The following is a 12,676-nucleotide window of genomic DNA, read 5'->3' as shown; positions in this document are numbered from 1 at the left end:
CTTTATGTGAATGGTTTTATTATATGAGATATAAAATATGGGGACAAGGATCCATTCCAGGGACCATTTGAAATGCTAATGGATCACCATTTAGGTGCAGGTAGGAAGGTAATATGGTTTTAAATCCAGAAGAGGGAATAAGTTCATTATCATTAGTTTGCAACACTGTATATGTTGTATGTTCTCCTTTTCAAATATGTATCACAACACAACCCCTACCACCAGGATTCTAATTTTAAGATAGAATTAGCCTATCTAGCCTATAAGACACAAAAGGCAAACAAATGTACACTAGCCTATAAGACTCAAATGGTAAACAAATGAAAGAGAGTCTTCCAAAGAGAAGACAAAGTGAAAAAAGCAGAATGTCCAGGATGCAACTGTGAAGAACTGAAATATTCAAGCAGTCAGGAAACCAACTCATGGAAGAGAAAGAAGTCACAGAGGATGCAAAGAGGGTGGCAGCATGTGTTGTCACCAAAAGGATCATAAAATGTCAAGAAGAATTTGGGGTAGTTTCAAATGCATCATGGGCATAGTGAAATGCGGACTGAAAAATAAAAGGTTCCACAGCTCAGAGATTATTCATAACCTTAGTGAAAACAGTTCCAGAAATGGGGAAATTAGTTTTGAAGGAAGCAGATGGAATTTAATTTGAATCATGCCACAATTATGTATGAGTTTATTTCCTCTCTAGTTCTCAATTCCTCTTGGGAAAAAAATAAAGACAAAGATACCCTCTCCCTGCTTGTGGCAGCACAGATTAGAAATGTTATGTGAAAACTCCAATAGAGAAGAGCAGTACAAATGTAAAAAGATGAGGAGGATGAATAGAAGCATGTGACCATACATGTACTGGGTTTCAGCCTCCCATGCCTTTAGCAGTATCCACATCTGAGCCTTAACATAAAACGCTGACTGTGTGACCACTAAGTATGAGCTCCAGTGAGTAAAGTCAAGCAAAGACTGACATGTGAGACAACATGACTCTATTTTTGTTGACACACCAGTCTGGACATTCTGCGTTTTTTTTTTTTTTTCAGAGAGAGGGACTGAACCCAGGTCTCTCACATATGAGTATTGTCACTGAGCTCTATTCCTAGCACGAATACACTGGATGGTTGTGTGCAACCTTCCAAGGAACATGTATATCTCCTGGGGTAGGAAAAGTTGTCTTGATCTGGAGTTGGAGATTTAAAGGAGAAATGCAAAGAAGCAATAAGGAGAAAAGCACATTTACCAGTACTACTGCAGAGATGCGTTTTTCATGACTACAGTACAGAAAAGGAAGCTACAGTTAAACAGGATCTGACAGTCACCAGGCAATTGGAAAATCAAGGGCAGTGGTCCTCAATATGGGGGGAGGGGGAGGTGAACATCTTCTCTCTACCTGCACTGCACTGCACTGTCCTCCCATTGTTCATTGATTTGCTCGAGCGGGCCCAGCAATGTCTCCATTGTGATACTTGTTGTTACTGTGTTTTGGCACATCCACTGGCTATGTCACAGGGAGCTTGCCAGGCTTTGAAGTGCGGGCAAGATAGCACAGCGGGTAGGACATTTGTCTTGCACGTGGCCTACATGGCCGACCCAAGTTTGATTCCTCCGCCCCTCTCAGAGAGCCCAGCAAGCTACTGAGAATATCTCGCTTGCACAAATGCCAAACACAGTAACAATTCTCTCTACCTATTGAGGAAATTTGACAAGCTCTGTAGTCATTTGTTGTTGATAGAGTCAGATGTTATTGAGATTTAGTAGATAGAAAAAGATATTACTAACATCTTACAACATACAACTCACCACCCAGTAACAAAGGCCAACAGGGTCAAGGGTGAGAAATACTAATCTCTGGGTTTTATTCTCTCTCTCTCTCTCTCTCTCTCTCTCTCTCTCTCTCTCTCTCTCTCTCTCTCTCTCTTTCTATCTCCTTTCTCTCTCTCCATATATATTTTTTCAATTTACTGAAGATGATAATTTTAAGTCTTTAACTTATGAAAATATTTCTTGATGGTATTATTGGGAGTATAAACAGTGTTGATTTGATTGAACATTGATGGTTCAAAAGAGGAGTTTAAACCGCCAGTGGTACTTACCATGATATGTTATTCTTGGTATATTAGGCAGCGTCTTGGGGCAGACTTAAAACTATTGAAGTTTTTACATAGCTAAATTAAATGTACGGTGGAGCATCTTAGTTAAAATGTGTGGAAAATATGAGAGAAGAAGAGCAAGGTGTTTGCCTTGCATGCAGTCACCTTGGGTTCAATTCCCAGTACACCATATGACCCACTGAGCTCTCCAGGAGTGACTCCTGAGTACAGAGTCAGGAGTAACCCCTGAGTATTGCTGGGAGTGACCCCAAAACAAACAAAACAAAGTGTGAAAAATGAGTGTAGAAATAAAGCTGTTTACATCTTGGTTTGCAATCATAGCTGAGAAAACACGACAACCAACCATGGGAAAGCACTTGAGGCTTCCCACCCTCATCTCACTTCTATCCCACCTCAGCCTAACACTAGGTTTCTGCTTACCTTGATTCTGTGCACCAGAGGAGCAAACAGAAACACAAAGAGCTCCACAGTAGCCATTGAGTTCTGGAAGATTTTTCTTCGGCTGTTTTCTTCTTCATCGTTGGAGCTGCTTTGGCAAGGCTGCACGGGAGAACCCTGGTTTTCAACCTGATGGATGAAAGCACTACTGCTGCCACCCCAGCTCGAGCCTCGGTCTGTGCCCCCAAACCGCTCACTGTTGCAGTCTTGAGGGGCTTCTAAGAGCATCCAGTGGAGGGTGTGAAGGAGCTTTGTTTCAGCGACACCTAATTTATCCTGGTGGCCTGCAGGGGACAATCACACAGCCAAGTTAGAACAAACTCTGTGACCAGAACAATGGATATTAACATTCAATCTTGGATGAACACCTAGTTTTGGTCTGAGATTTTTTTTTTTTACTGGAAGAAAAAAGCATTTTTCTCTTTGTTTTATGACTGCAAAAGAGGTTCATTCATGTTTGGGGTCTCTTTATAACTGGCTGCAGCTCCTACAGAATATCCTGCTGTAATAGGATAACTTATATGTGTCATATGTTTTAAGTCAGATATCAACATATATTTGCGATTAGGCAACATAGTGATTAAGGTATATTCTCAGATGAGGACTACTCTGATTTAGAGCCATCAGAAAAATCTTCTTGGTATCACATCATTTGAGCAGAGACCCAAATGACTGGGACAGAGGAGAGAGGGGGCAACCAAATGAAGGAGTGCATGTTCACTAAAATGGAGTAGATGGCTAGGTCATTTTGATATGTGATGAAAGCAACCTGAAAAATAACCTAAAAAAGAAAGAGTCCATGTATATGCAAGACATATCATACAATAAAGTGAAAGTGAATGCTTTAGAAATTGGGAGGGCAAAGGAGAAACATTTAACTATGTTCAGCTTGTCTATGCTACTTTAATGTTCAAAAGGAGAATATATTCACACATACTTGGAAAATTTAATATTTTAAATGAGAGCGGTAACTCAAGGATAAAATAAAGATAATAGTAGCACCATCTCACATGGTGTTCTGAGAGCATTGAAAGAAAAAAGGGGTTCTGTGAGCATTAAAAGAAAATGAGTGCACAGTGCCTGGGAAACAGTAATTATCCAATAGATGTTGTTATTATGAATGCTGAACACAAAGGACAATTGTTTTTACTGAAGAAAGAATGCAGAAGCACTAACCTAGCTTGTTTCTGTTTGAAAGCAGAGTTGCAGTGCAGTGCAGGACGTGAGGCAAAGCAGCTTGCACCAGCTCCCATCTGGAAATGCTCTGGATGGCTTCAGAGAGGGCTGGAGAGAGGCCATGAAGCTTGTTTTCTACCAATACACGTTCAAAAGACTGTAGACAACAGAAGGAAAAATAACATAAGGAACTGAAGATTCAGATTTGCAGGAAAAATGGACATATAAGGCACTTAAAAACACAAACTACTGGGTCATTCTTTATATAGTGCTCTTATATTACCTTTTATTTTATATGTTGACAAACAATAAGTCAATGATAATTTTCTATTATCTAGCCATTTTTATATTTTAATCTAAAGTATAGGGTATAAAGGTACACACAATTTTTATTTCCTCTAGAATAAACCTCAAAGGACAAAAACTTTAATTCATGAAATTCTAAGAATTGTTTTATAAAATGCTGCTGACTCATTCAGTGGGATGCTTACAGTTACAGACGGAAGTAAAATCTTTTATGAAAGTCTCTTGAGGAATGAAATTTATATCAGTGTTCAACATGTGTCAAAAAAGACATTATTCTTTCAAGAAATATGACTTTGGAGTCTTCAAGTTATTTCATATGACTTGGTATAAGACATTTCTTACCTATTGCATGAAACCATAAAAATACCTTGTAAATATGCTTAATAAAGAAAAATAAATATAAAAGAAGAGAAGGCAATACTCCATTATTTTGTTTTCTTTTTCTAAATATTCTGATCTAGCCAGAGATACTTTCCATAAGTGATGCAAGCCAAAACAAGTTTAGCTACTCAGTTCTCTCCTCTCTCTTTTTTTTCTTTTTTAAAAATGGAATCACTGTGAGATACACAGTTACAAAGCTGTTCAGAGTTGGGTTTTAGTCATACAGTGTTCCAACACCCGTCCCTCCACCTGTGTACTTTTCCCACCACCAATGTCTCCCGTTTCCACCCCGCCCCCCCCCCCCACACACACACAAACAAAGCCTGGCTCTATTGCAGGCACTTTCCTTCTCTCTCCCTCTGTCTGTCTGTCTGTCTGTCTGTCTGTCTCTATCTCTGTGTCTTTGTATTTGTCAATCAGTCAGTCAGTCTGTCTCTCTGTCTCTGTCTCTGTCTCTGTCTCTTGCTCTCTCTCTTTCTCTCTGTCTCTCTCTCTCTCCTTCTGGGCATTATGATTTGTAATATAGATACTGAGAGGTTATCCTGTTTATTCCTTTACCTATTTTTAGCCATAATTTATCAAGAGTGATCATTTCCCACTGTCATGGTCATAGTGGTCCTTTCTCTAACCCAACTGCCTTTTTTCTCAGCACTTGAGGTAGGATTCCAACCATGGACCAATCCTCTTGGTCCTTGTTTCTACTGTTCTTGGGTATTAGTCTCATACTTTCAGGGATCATTTCTATAATTTCTTTCTCTCTTTTTTGATGGCAGGAAAGATGTATAAAGCTATATCTTTGGAAAGCATAGCTACAAATAAAATACTAGAATATATTTTATAAACATTTAACTTGTATGAATAGAAGTTAAATTTGCCATATGATACCTATAGTGAGCAAGAAAATTTTGATGGTGATACCAGTCAACAGTGCTCAAGCTGTATTTTGGTATTATTGGAATTTAAAATAATATAAGTTAGAATCTCCAGGCCACGCTTGCCTGTACTTACCGAGGCCCCTTGAAGGGGGACAGTTTGAGTTGCCCTCCCCACACGAGCAGAGCCCCAGCATCTGAAGACCTCTGAAATCCAGCCACAGCCATGCTTAAGACCACTCTCCACATGCTTGGAGGAGCCTAATGCATGAAGGAACCAGCAGAAAAACCCAGGTATGTGGGACCCAGGGTTGAGATCTCCAAGCCTGCTCAGAGCGGGTCTGGGTGTCCTCCACCCAGATCCCCCATCTTCCAGTAGCTAAACAGTTGTACCCACCAACTGCCCCTCCATGGCACCGTATAATCCCATCAATGGCCAAGACCAAAGACTATAAAAACAAGATCTTATTGTGTAGTTATCACTCTCAGAGAACCCGGCAGGCTACTGAGAGTATCCTGCCCACATGGCAGAGTCTGGCAAGCTCCCTGCGACATATTCGATATGCCAAAACCCAGTAACAATGATAAGTCTCATTCTCCTGACCCTGAAAGAGCCTCCAATGTGGCACTTTCTAAAATCTCAGGGCTAGGACGAAGGAGACGTTACTGGTGCCTGCTAGAGGAAATCGATGAACAACAGGATGGCAGTGATACAGTGATAAGTTAGAACAAAGATTTTCTAAAGGAAATAATTACTTGTTGATTCAAAAAAAGAAAATAATTCACTTTAATGATGAAAGGCATGCTGAGATTTTGGTAAAGAGTATAATCATAAAGAATTTTTTTAAACAAAATAAAGGCAGATATAAATACTTTAAAATTACTTAGCACTTGGAGCTCCAAGAATTCATTAAAGAGTAAACAAGTTTGAATTGGCAGATTATAAATTGTCTTGTCTTGGGACAAGAACAATAGTATAGCAGGTAGGATGTTGCCTTGATGTGGTCCACCTGACTTCAATTCCCAGAACTTCATCATGGTCTCCTGAGCACCACTGGAAGTGGATCCTGAGATCAGAGCCAGGAGTAAGTGCTATGCACTGCCAAGTACGACCTCAAAGCCAAGTATGAATGCATTTAAGAAAATGATATATATTTTTTCTCACCTAGTGAACCAAGTAATGTCATGTCTTGTTTGTGGGGGCAGCTGTTTTACATTTGTTTACTTTGAAGCTACACTTTTTGGTGCCCATGGATTACTATGGGCTTTGTGCTCAGGGAACACTCTTGGAGGTACTTACAGGGCCATATGTAGAGCTGGGACTCAAACCCAGGTTGGGCTGCATGCAAGGCAAGCAACTTACCCACTATATTATCTCTCTAGCCAATGCCATTTCTTCTTATGTGCTACTAATATAAATTTTTGTAGTTATAAAAAATACAAAAATTATACCCTGGAAATAGGTTCTAATTTTTTTCTAGATAGACAGCTAGCTATGAATGCAATGTAGTTTTTTTGATAGTGTGACTACATTCAAAAAATGTCAGACATATCTTTGCCAAGAACAGAGAAAATTCTGTTAGGTTTCTTTTAGACTAGTGTAATTATAGGCACGGCAGATAAGAAAGACTTAGAGATGCTCCATGTTAAATTACTCTAACTTGAGCTAAACACAACAAATTCCACTAAAAAAGTTTATATCAGATAGAGATTTCTAAAATATCTTTTCATAATCTTGAAGGACAGAAGATACTGAAAACAAATTTCAGGGAGAAAGAGAGAGTCACTGACAAACATCTAAGGTAATATAGAAATAAGTAGTCATCCACTTTAAGGTTATAACATTCAAAGAGCTTTATGTGAATTCCAAGTATGAACAAAGTCTTTAAAAATCCCATTTTGATATTTTTATGATTTCATATTTTCTGTTATTAATTTGTTATTAGTTATTATTAATAACAACTTGTAATTATTAATTTGTAAAATAAGAATCTGTAGTGATATGGGGCTCCTATTGAATATATAGATAATAAAGTCTATTTTGTATGTATCAAAGTCAGTAGTTTCATGATTATTTTGTATCACTTTCAGACTTGCATTCACGGAATCTACCTTATGAACTCCCAATAAGCAGCAGTGCTGATTTTTTGATTAGTGATTTTACTTGTTATACTCATCCTGCAAGTCCCCCCACCAGCAGGTTCTCTGTTACCTCTCTACCCTCTCCACTTTGCTATCTCTCCCCAATCTGAGTGGAAGTTCTTTAGATTTGCTGTTCATTCTGCTTTCCCTCCACAGTTCCACTTTCTGTTCAAGTTTCCACCAAGGGTCACATTAGTAATCAAATCCTATCACACCCATTACTTTGAAAATGATCCTCTGTCCCCCCTAGAGCTCCTTCATCTCCTTTCTTGCTTAATTTTCTTCATTTTAAGAAATCACTTTTGGCTTGCTGAGCATTTTATTTATATGTTGCCAGTCCTCCTCCTAAAGACTGCAAACTCTTTAACAACTTCCCGTCATATACAACATTGCTCTGGGTTGTGGGCAGCAGGTACAATCCAGAGGGGTGAGGAGAAGCCTTGGTTGCATTTAGGGGTGCTTCCTGATTTTCTGGTTTTTTTTTCACTGGAAGAAAGATTTCCTAGTGGACACATTTTTTTCCAAAAAAGACACAGCACAACAAATAAACTTGGGAACCTCTATACTATAACATTTTATTGTGATTATTACTTTATCCTATCATCTAGAACTGTGCTTGAAACATAGTCTCTTAATGATATGTGTCTAGTGACGTGATAGATGTAGTTAGTATGATTTAATGACTTTCTTGGGGTTCAACGAAATTGAATTACCACACTAGATATGGAAGGAATGATTAAATGATGAAAATCACATACCACACAAGAGGCTTCATATTGCTTCCCAAGTTTAGGCCTCAAAAATGCACTGAAATGGAAAAGGGATATTCGTTTTAAACATAGATAGACGAATCATTAGAACATCCATAAGACATATTATTTTTCAATTTCAACTCAAATTGCATGCCTCCCTAGAGCTTGTTTACCAGCTGCTGCTGATCAGCTGATGAAATTTGCTTTTACATTTGCTCGTTGGTACATATATGAGAGAAATGTGTTTCTATACCATATTTCTACATCCACTCTTATTCTGAAGACTTTTTTCTTAATCAGATTCCAAATCACCAACCCTCAAAAGTGGTGCATTACTCAAGTGTACGATCATATTAAAAACTAAAATCAAAACAAACAAACAAACAAAAAACACCAAACATAGCTCACGGGTCATGATTTCCATAATCTAAATTCTTTTCTGATAATTTTCTAAAACGTCGAAGAGAGGAGTAACAGTAAAAATGACTATTAATAATAATGGAGATTTTGTTTTCCGTTTATTGAAACAGGTTTCAGACCTTTGAAGGGGGTGAGGGGGGGAAATCTCATCCCAAATCATTCTCTTCATTGGCTTTAACCAGGAAGAGTGCATTGCCTGAGCAAAAATGGTTAACAAGTGGGAATAGCAGCTATTTGCCAAACCAGAGCTGGAAAAACAACAGGTCACCGGGGCTGGAATTACAGCAGGAGATTGGGGGGGGGGGGGGGGGATTGGACGCAGGAGCACAACCAGTCATAATTAGCTTCCCTGGTTCCCCGCCCCCTCTTCCCTGGGCTCTGCACTGCCACCCCTCAAATAATGTATACATTTAGTCGACAACTGCCAATCTGCTTGTCGTCAAACTTCACTGACATATTTTTTTTTTCCTTTGGGGCAATGCGTGTTTCTCCGTGGGTGCAGAGGGGTTGCTTCTCAGCCCCCAGAGAGAGGGAGCTTGCAGGCAGGCAGGCAGGCAGGCAGCGGCGCGGCCTCGGCGGCAAGCGGCACTTGGCCACGGCGTGGGTACCGGGGCGGTCCCCGGGAGCGCCCCCAACCCCGGGCGGCCCGCCGCGCGCCTCCTCCTTGCGCCCCTCACCTGGTTTGGCGCCACAGGAAGGTCTGGATGGGCAGCGGGATGCCGCGGCCGCTGTCCTGCTCCTGGCCTTCGGAGCTCTTCCTCTTCACCATGATGGTGGCTCCGGGCAGTTGGACCGCTGGCCCCGGCGCTGGCTCCTCGCTCGCCGCCGCCGCCGCCGCCGCCGCCGCCGCCTCCTCCCCGCGCCGCTCTCCCCAACTCTCATCCCCTCCTTCCCCGAGGCTCTCTCCGCCCCGATCCCCCTGCCCGCGCCCCTTCCCCCGCCCCTCCTCGCGCGTGGAACATGGCTGCGGGAGGAGGGGAGGGCTGGAGCCGCCGCCGAGCGAGGAGGGGGGCGCGGGCAGGAGCCGGCCGCCGCGCCGCCCCCGCGCCCTGCTTTCAGCACCACCCACTGTGGACAGCGGCCCGCGCCGCCCGGGGCGCCTCGCCCGCAGGCCCCCTCCGCGGCCACCCCTCCTCGAACCGCCGCCGCCGCCGCCCCCCGGGACTGGCCCCCGTCCGGCCTGCCAACCTCGAACTGTCACGGTCTGCGGAGGAGGAGCTCCCGGGAACCGCAGAGCAGTCACTAACCCTCCTGGCATCATTCGCACTTCCAAGCGAGGAGGTCGGGAGTCCACCCTCGGGTGGGGGTAGCAGAGAGGGCACCGGCAAACGGTTCCAAGTGCAAGCCAGGCAGAGAGCTGCAAAGTTCTCGCATGTGAAACTGCGAGAACCATTCGTGTGAAAATGGTAAATGCAAGAAACTGACCTTGCTTTTTTTCTAAAAAAATTTTTTTCATCCCTCCCCCCTCCACACACAACTGTCAGAGAAGAATTGTCCCCCCCCCCCCCCCCCCCCCAACTAACCAGGAGTGGGAATCTGCTAATTACAAGTTGAGGAAGGTCGTTTGAATGCGCTGGGAGGAAATGTTTATTATAGTCCATTAGTGCATTTGGGGGATCTTGTTCCTTCCCCTCAAGATCTGTCTGTTTCCCTTCAGTTGTCACTGTTAAATGCCTATATATAGTTGGGTGCCTCCCCAATGTCTTATCTAGTAGCAAAACAAATAGAGGGAGGGTTAAGTGAAGCAGTCTGTCACCAAAGGACTGGGAAATTTCAAGAATGTCAGAGGGCAGTTTCAAATGCATCTTAGATTGTGTGAAAAGGGGCTGTGTAATAAAAATGAAGTTCCACAGCTTATTATTCATGACCTTAGTGAGAAGAGTCCCAGCACAGAAAAGGAGAAATCGCATTGTCTTGTAGGAAGCTGATAGAATTTGGTTTGAACCCTGCCACCACTGCACATGAGCTTGTTTATTACCTCTCTAGAACTTTTGGGTAAAATATAGTTTAAAAAGTCTTCCGGCTTGTCTTTCTAAAGATTAGAAGTGATACGTCAAAACTATCACACAATAGGGAAAAGTAGCACAAGTGTAAGAAGATGAAGAGGAAATGGAAGGACACTGAAGTGGTGACTGGATTTCAGCCTCCCATGGTTCCAGTTTTCCAGTACCATGTCCTAGATGAGCCTCAGCATACAACACTGACTGTGGAAGCACTGAGTAGACTTGAATGAGTCAAGCAAGCTGACAAGTGCAGTGTCATACTGATGGATTGCAGACCCTAACTTGATCAATACTCCAGCCTTGATATTCTAGAAAAACCATGGGTGTGAATCCAACTTTCTCCAAACAAATGAACATATTCAGGAGAGTTTTTTGAACAAAATTACTGGTGTACCCATGAAATGGAGAATTAGACCCCAGGTCTTAGTCCCAACAGAGAAATATTTCATGCATGATTAATTTCATGTGTGAATATTCCATATCAAGACAACTATATGGCACATAGTGATATTTTTAGTCATAATAAATTTTTCATTTAATATCTTGAAGTCTTTTAAAATGAATCTTGAAATGAGGCAAGGCAGAGTCTTAACTACAGTGCATTTCATGCATATTTATTGAGTCCATTTTATGTGCCATATCCTATGCTTTGAACAGATTCCTGTTCATAAGGATTCAGGACTTCAAGGGAATATAGGTATATAAAGAAAAGAGTTATTTGGAAGACAGGATACAAATTTGCAAATTACAACCTAATAAAAAATAGAAGGAAAAGTAGATTCCCATTTCTGATATATATATATATACTCTTCTGAATTATTTAATGAATTTAGATACCGATGTGATATGATTTATATAAAGTTTCTTATAGCTTTAAATTTTTATTATTAAAACTTTATTTCTTAAAAAAGTTTTATATATACAGAGAAATTATAGAGTATAGAGACTTCTCATATATTCTCTCTCTTCCAGTTTAGTTACTACTACTATTAACAACTTGCATTGATGGGTGCCTTTGCTACTATTGATGAAATAATAGTAGATACATTATTATAAAATTTATACCTTATGTTAGTGTTCACTTTGCATTAGATTTTGGCAATGTCATGTATCCATTATTATATCATAAAGAAGTTTCATTTCCAAAAGACCTATGTACTATCTATCCATCTTTTTATCTCACTCTTTTATTTTTTGGTTTTTGGGTCACACAGGGCAATGCACAGGGGTTACTCCTGGATCATGCACTCAGGCATTACTCCTGGCTGTACTCAGGGGATCATATGGGATGCTGGCAATCGAACCTGGGTCAGCTGCATGCAAGGCAAATGCCCTACCCGCTGTGCTATAGCTCCAGCCCCTTATCTCAGTCTTTTTTTTTCTTTTTTTATTAGTGAAACACCATGAGGTACAGTTATAGGCTTACAAATTTTGTGCTTGGGTTTCAGTTATACAATGATCAAGTGCCCATCCCTCCACCAGTGCCCGTCATCCATCACCACGGGTCCCAGCATCCCCCCCCCCATCTCCCCCCCCCCCCTCCCATCCTGCCTCTGTGGCAGGGTATTTCCCTGTGTTCTCTCTCTCTTCTTTTGGGTACTGTGTTTTGCAAGAGAGGCATTGAGTGGCAATCATGTTTGGTCTATAGACTACTTTTAGCATGCTTCTCCCACCCTGGGAGGGTCCTCACAACACCCTTCATTTGGTGCTCTCTTCTCTATCTGAGCTTCCTTTTCACCTAGAACGTGTGGCTGGCCTTCCATTCATGGAGCAAAATTCCTGGTACTAATCTCAGCCATTCCTGGGTGTTAGTCTCCCTTTTTGTTGCTTTATGTTCCCCAGATGAATGCAATCTTTCTGTGTCTATCCCGCTCTTTCATTTTGCTTAACATGATACTTTCCATGTAGTACCACTTGTATGTAAATTTCATAACTTCATCTTTTCTAACAGCTACATAGTACTCCATTGTATAAATGTACCAAAGTTTCTTTAACCAGTCATCTGTCTTAACAACTAGTAATTTGTTTACTCTCTGAAATTTTTACTTTTTCTAGAATGTTATATAGCTGTTATC

General features: G+C 41.3%; 1 protein-coding gene across 3 annotated transcripts in view; it reads right to left on the bottom strand.

Annotated features, from left to right (window-relative positions):
* UNC80 (unc-80 homolog, NALCN channel complex subunit) overlaps positions 1-9,522 on the bottom strand; it is a 255,397-nt gene extending 245,875 nt beyond the window's left edge. For all 3 annotated transcript variants that reach the window (XM_056111839.1, XM_056111840.1, XM_056111841.1), the window contains exons 1-4: positions 9,276-9,522; positions 8,185-8,233; positions 3,726-3,882; positions 2,532-2,833 (exon numbers count right to left, since the gene is read on the bottom strand). In XM_056111839.1, the coding sequence (XP_055967814.1) occupies positions 2,532-2,833; positions 3,726-3,882; positions 8,185-8,233; positions 9,276-9,367 (600 nt within the window). In that variant the 5' untranslated portion in view covers positions 9,368-9,522. The remainder of the gene's footprint in view (positions 1-2,531; positions 2,834-3,725; positions 3,883-8,184; positions 8,234-9,275) is intronic.
* Between the last annotated feature and the right edge of the window lie 3,154 nt (positions 9,523-12,676).

The sequence above is a fragment of the Sorex fumeus genome, unplaced genomic scaffold (genome assembly GCF_029834395.1).
Source record: "Sorex fumeus unplaced genomic scaffold, SorFum_2.1 ptg000014l, whole genome shotgun sequence".
NCBI classification, from domain to species: Eukaryota; Metazoa; Chordata; class Mammalia; order Eulipotyphla; family Soricidae; genus Sorex; species Sorex fumeus.
Note: the sequence above shows the minus strand (reverse complement) of the source record. Positions and strands in the feature narration are given on the sequence as shown.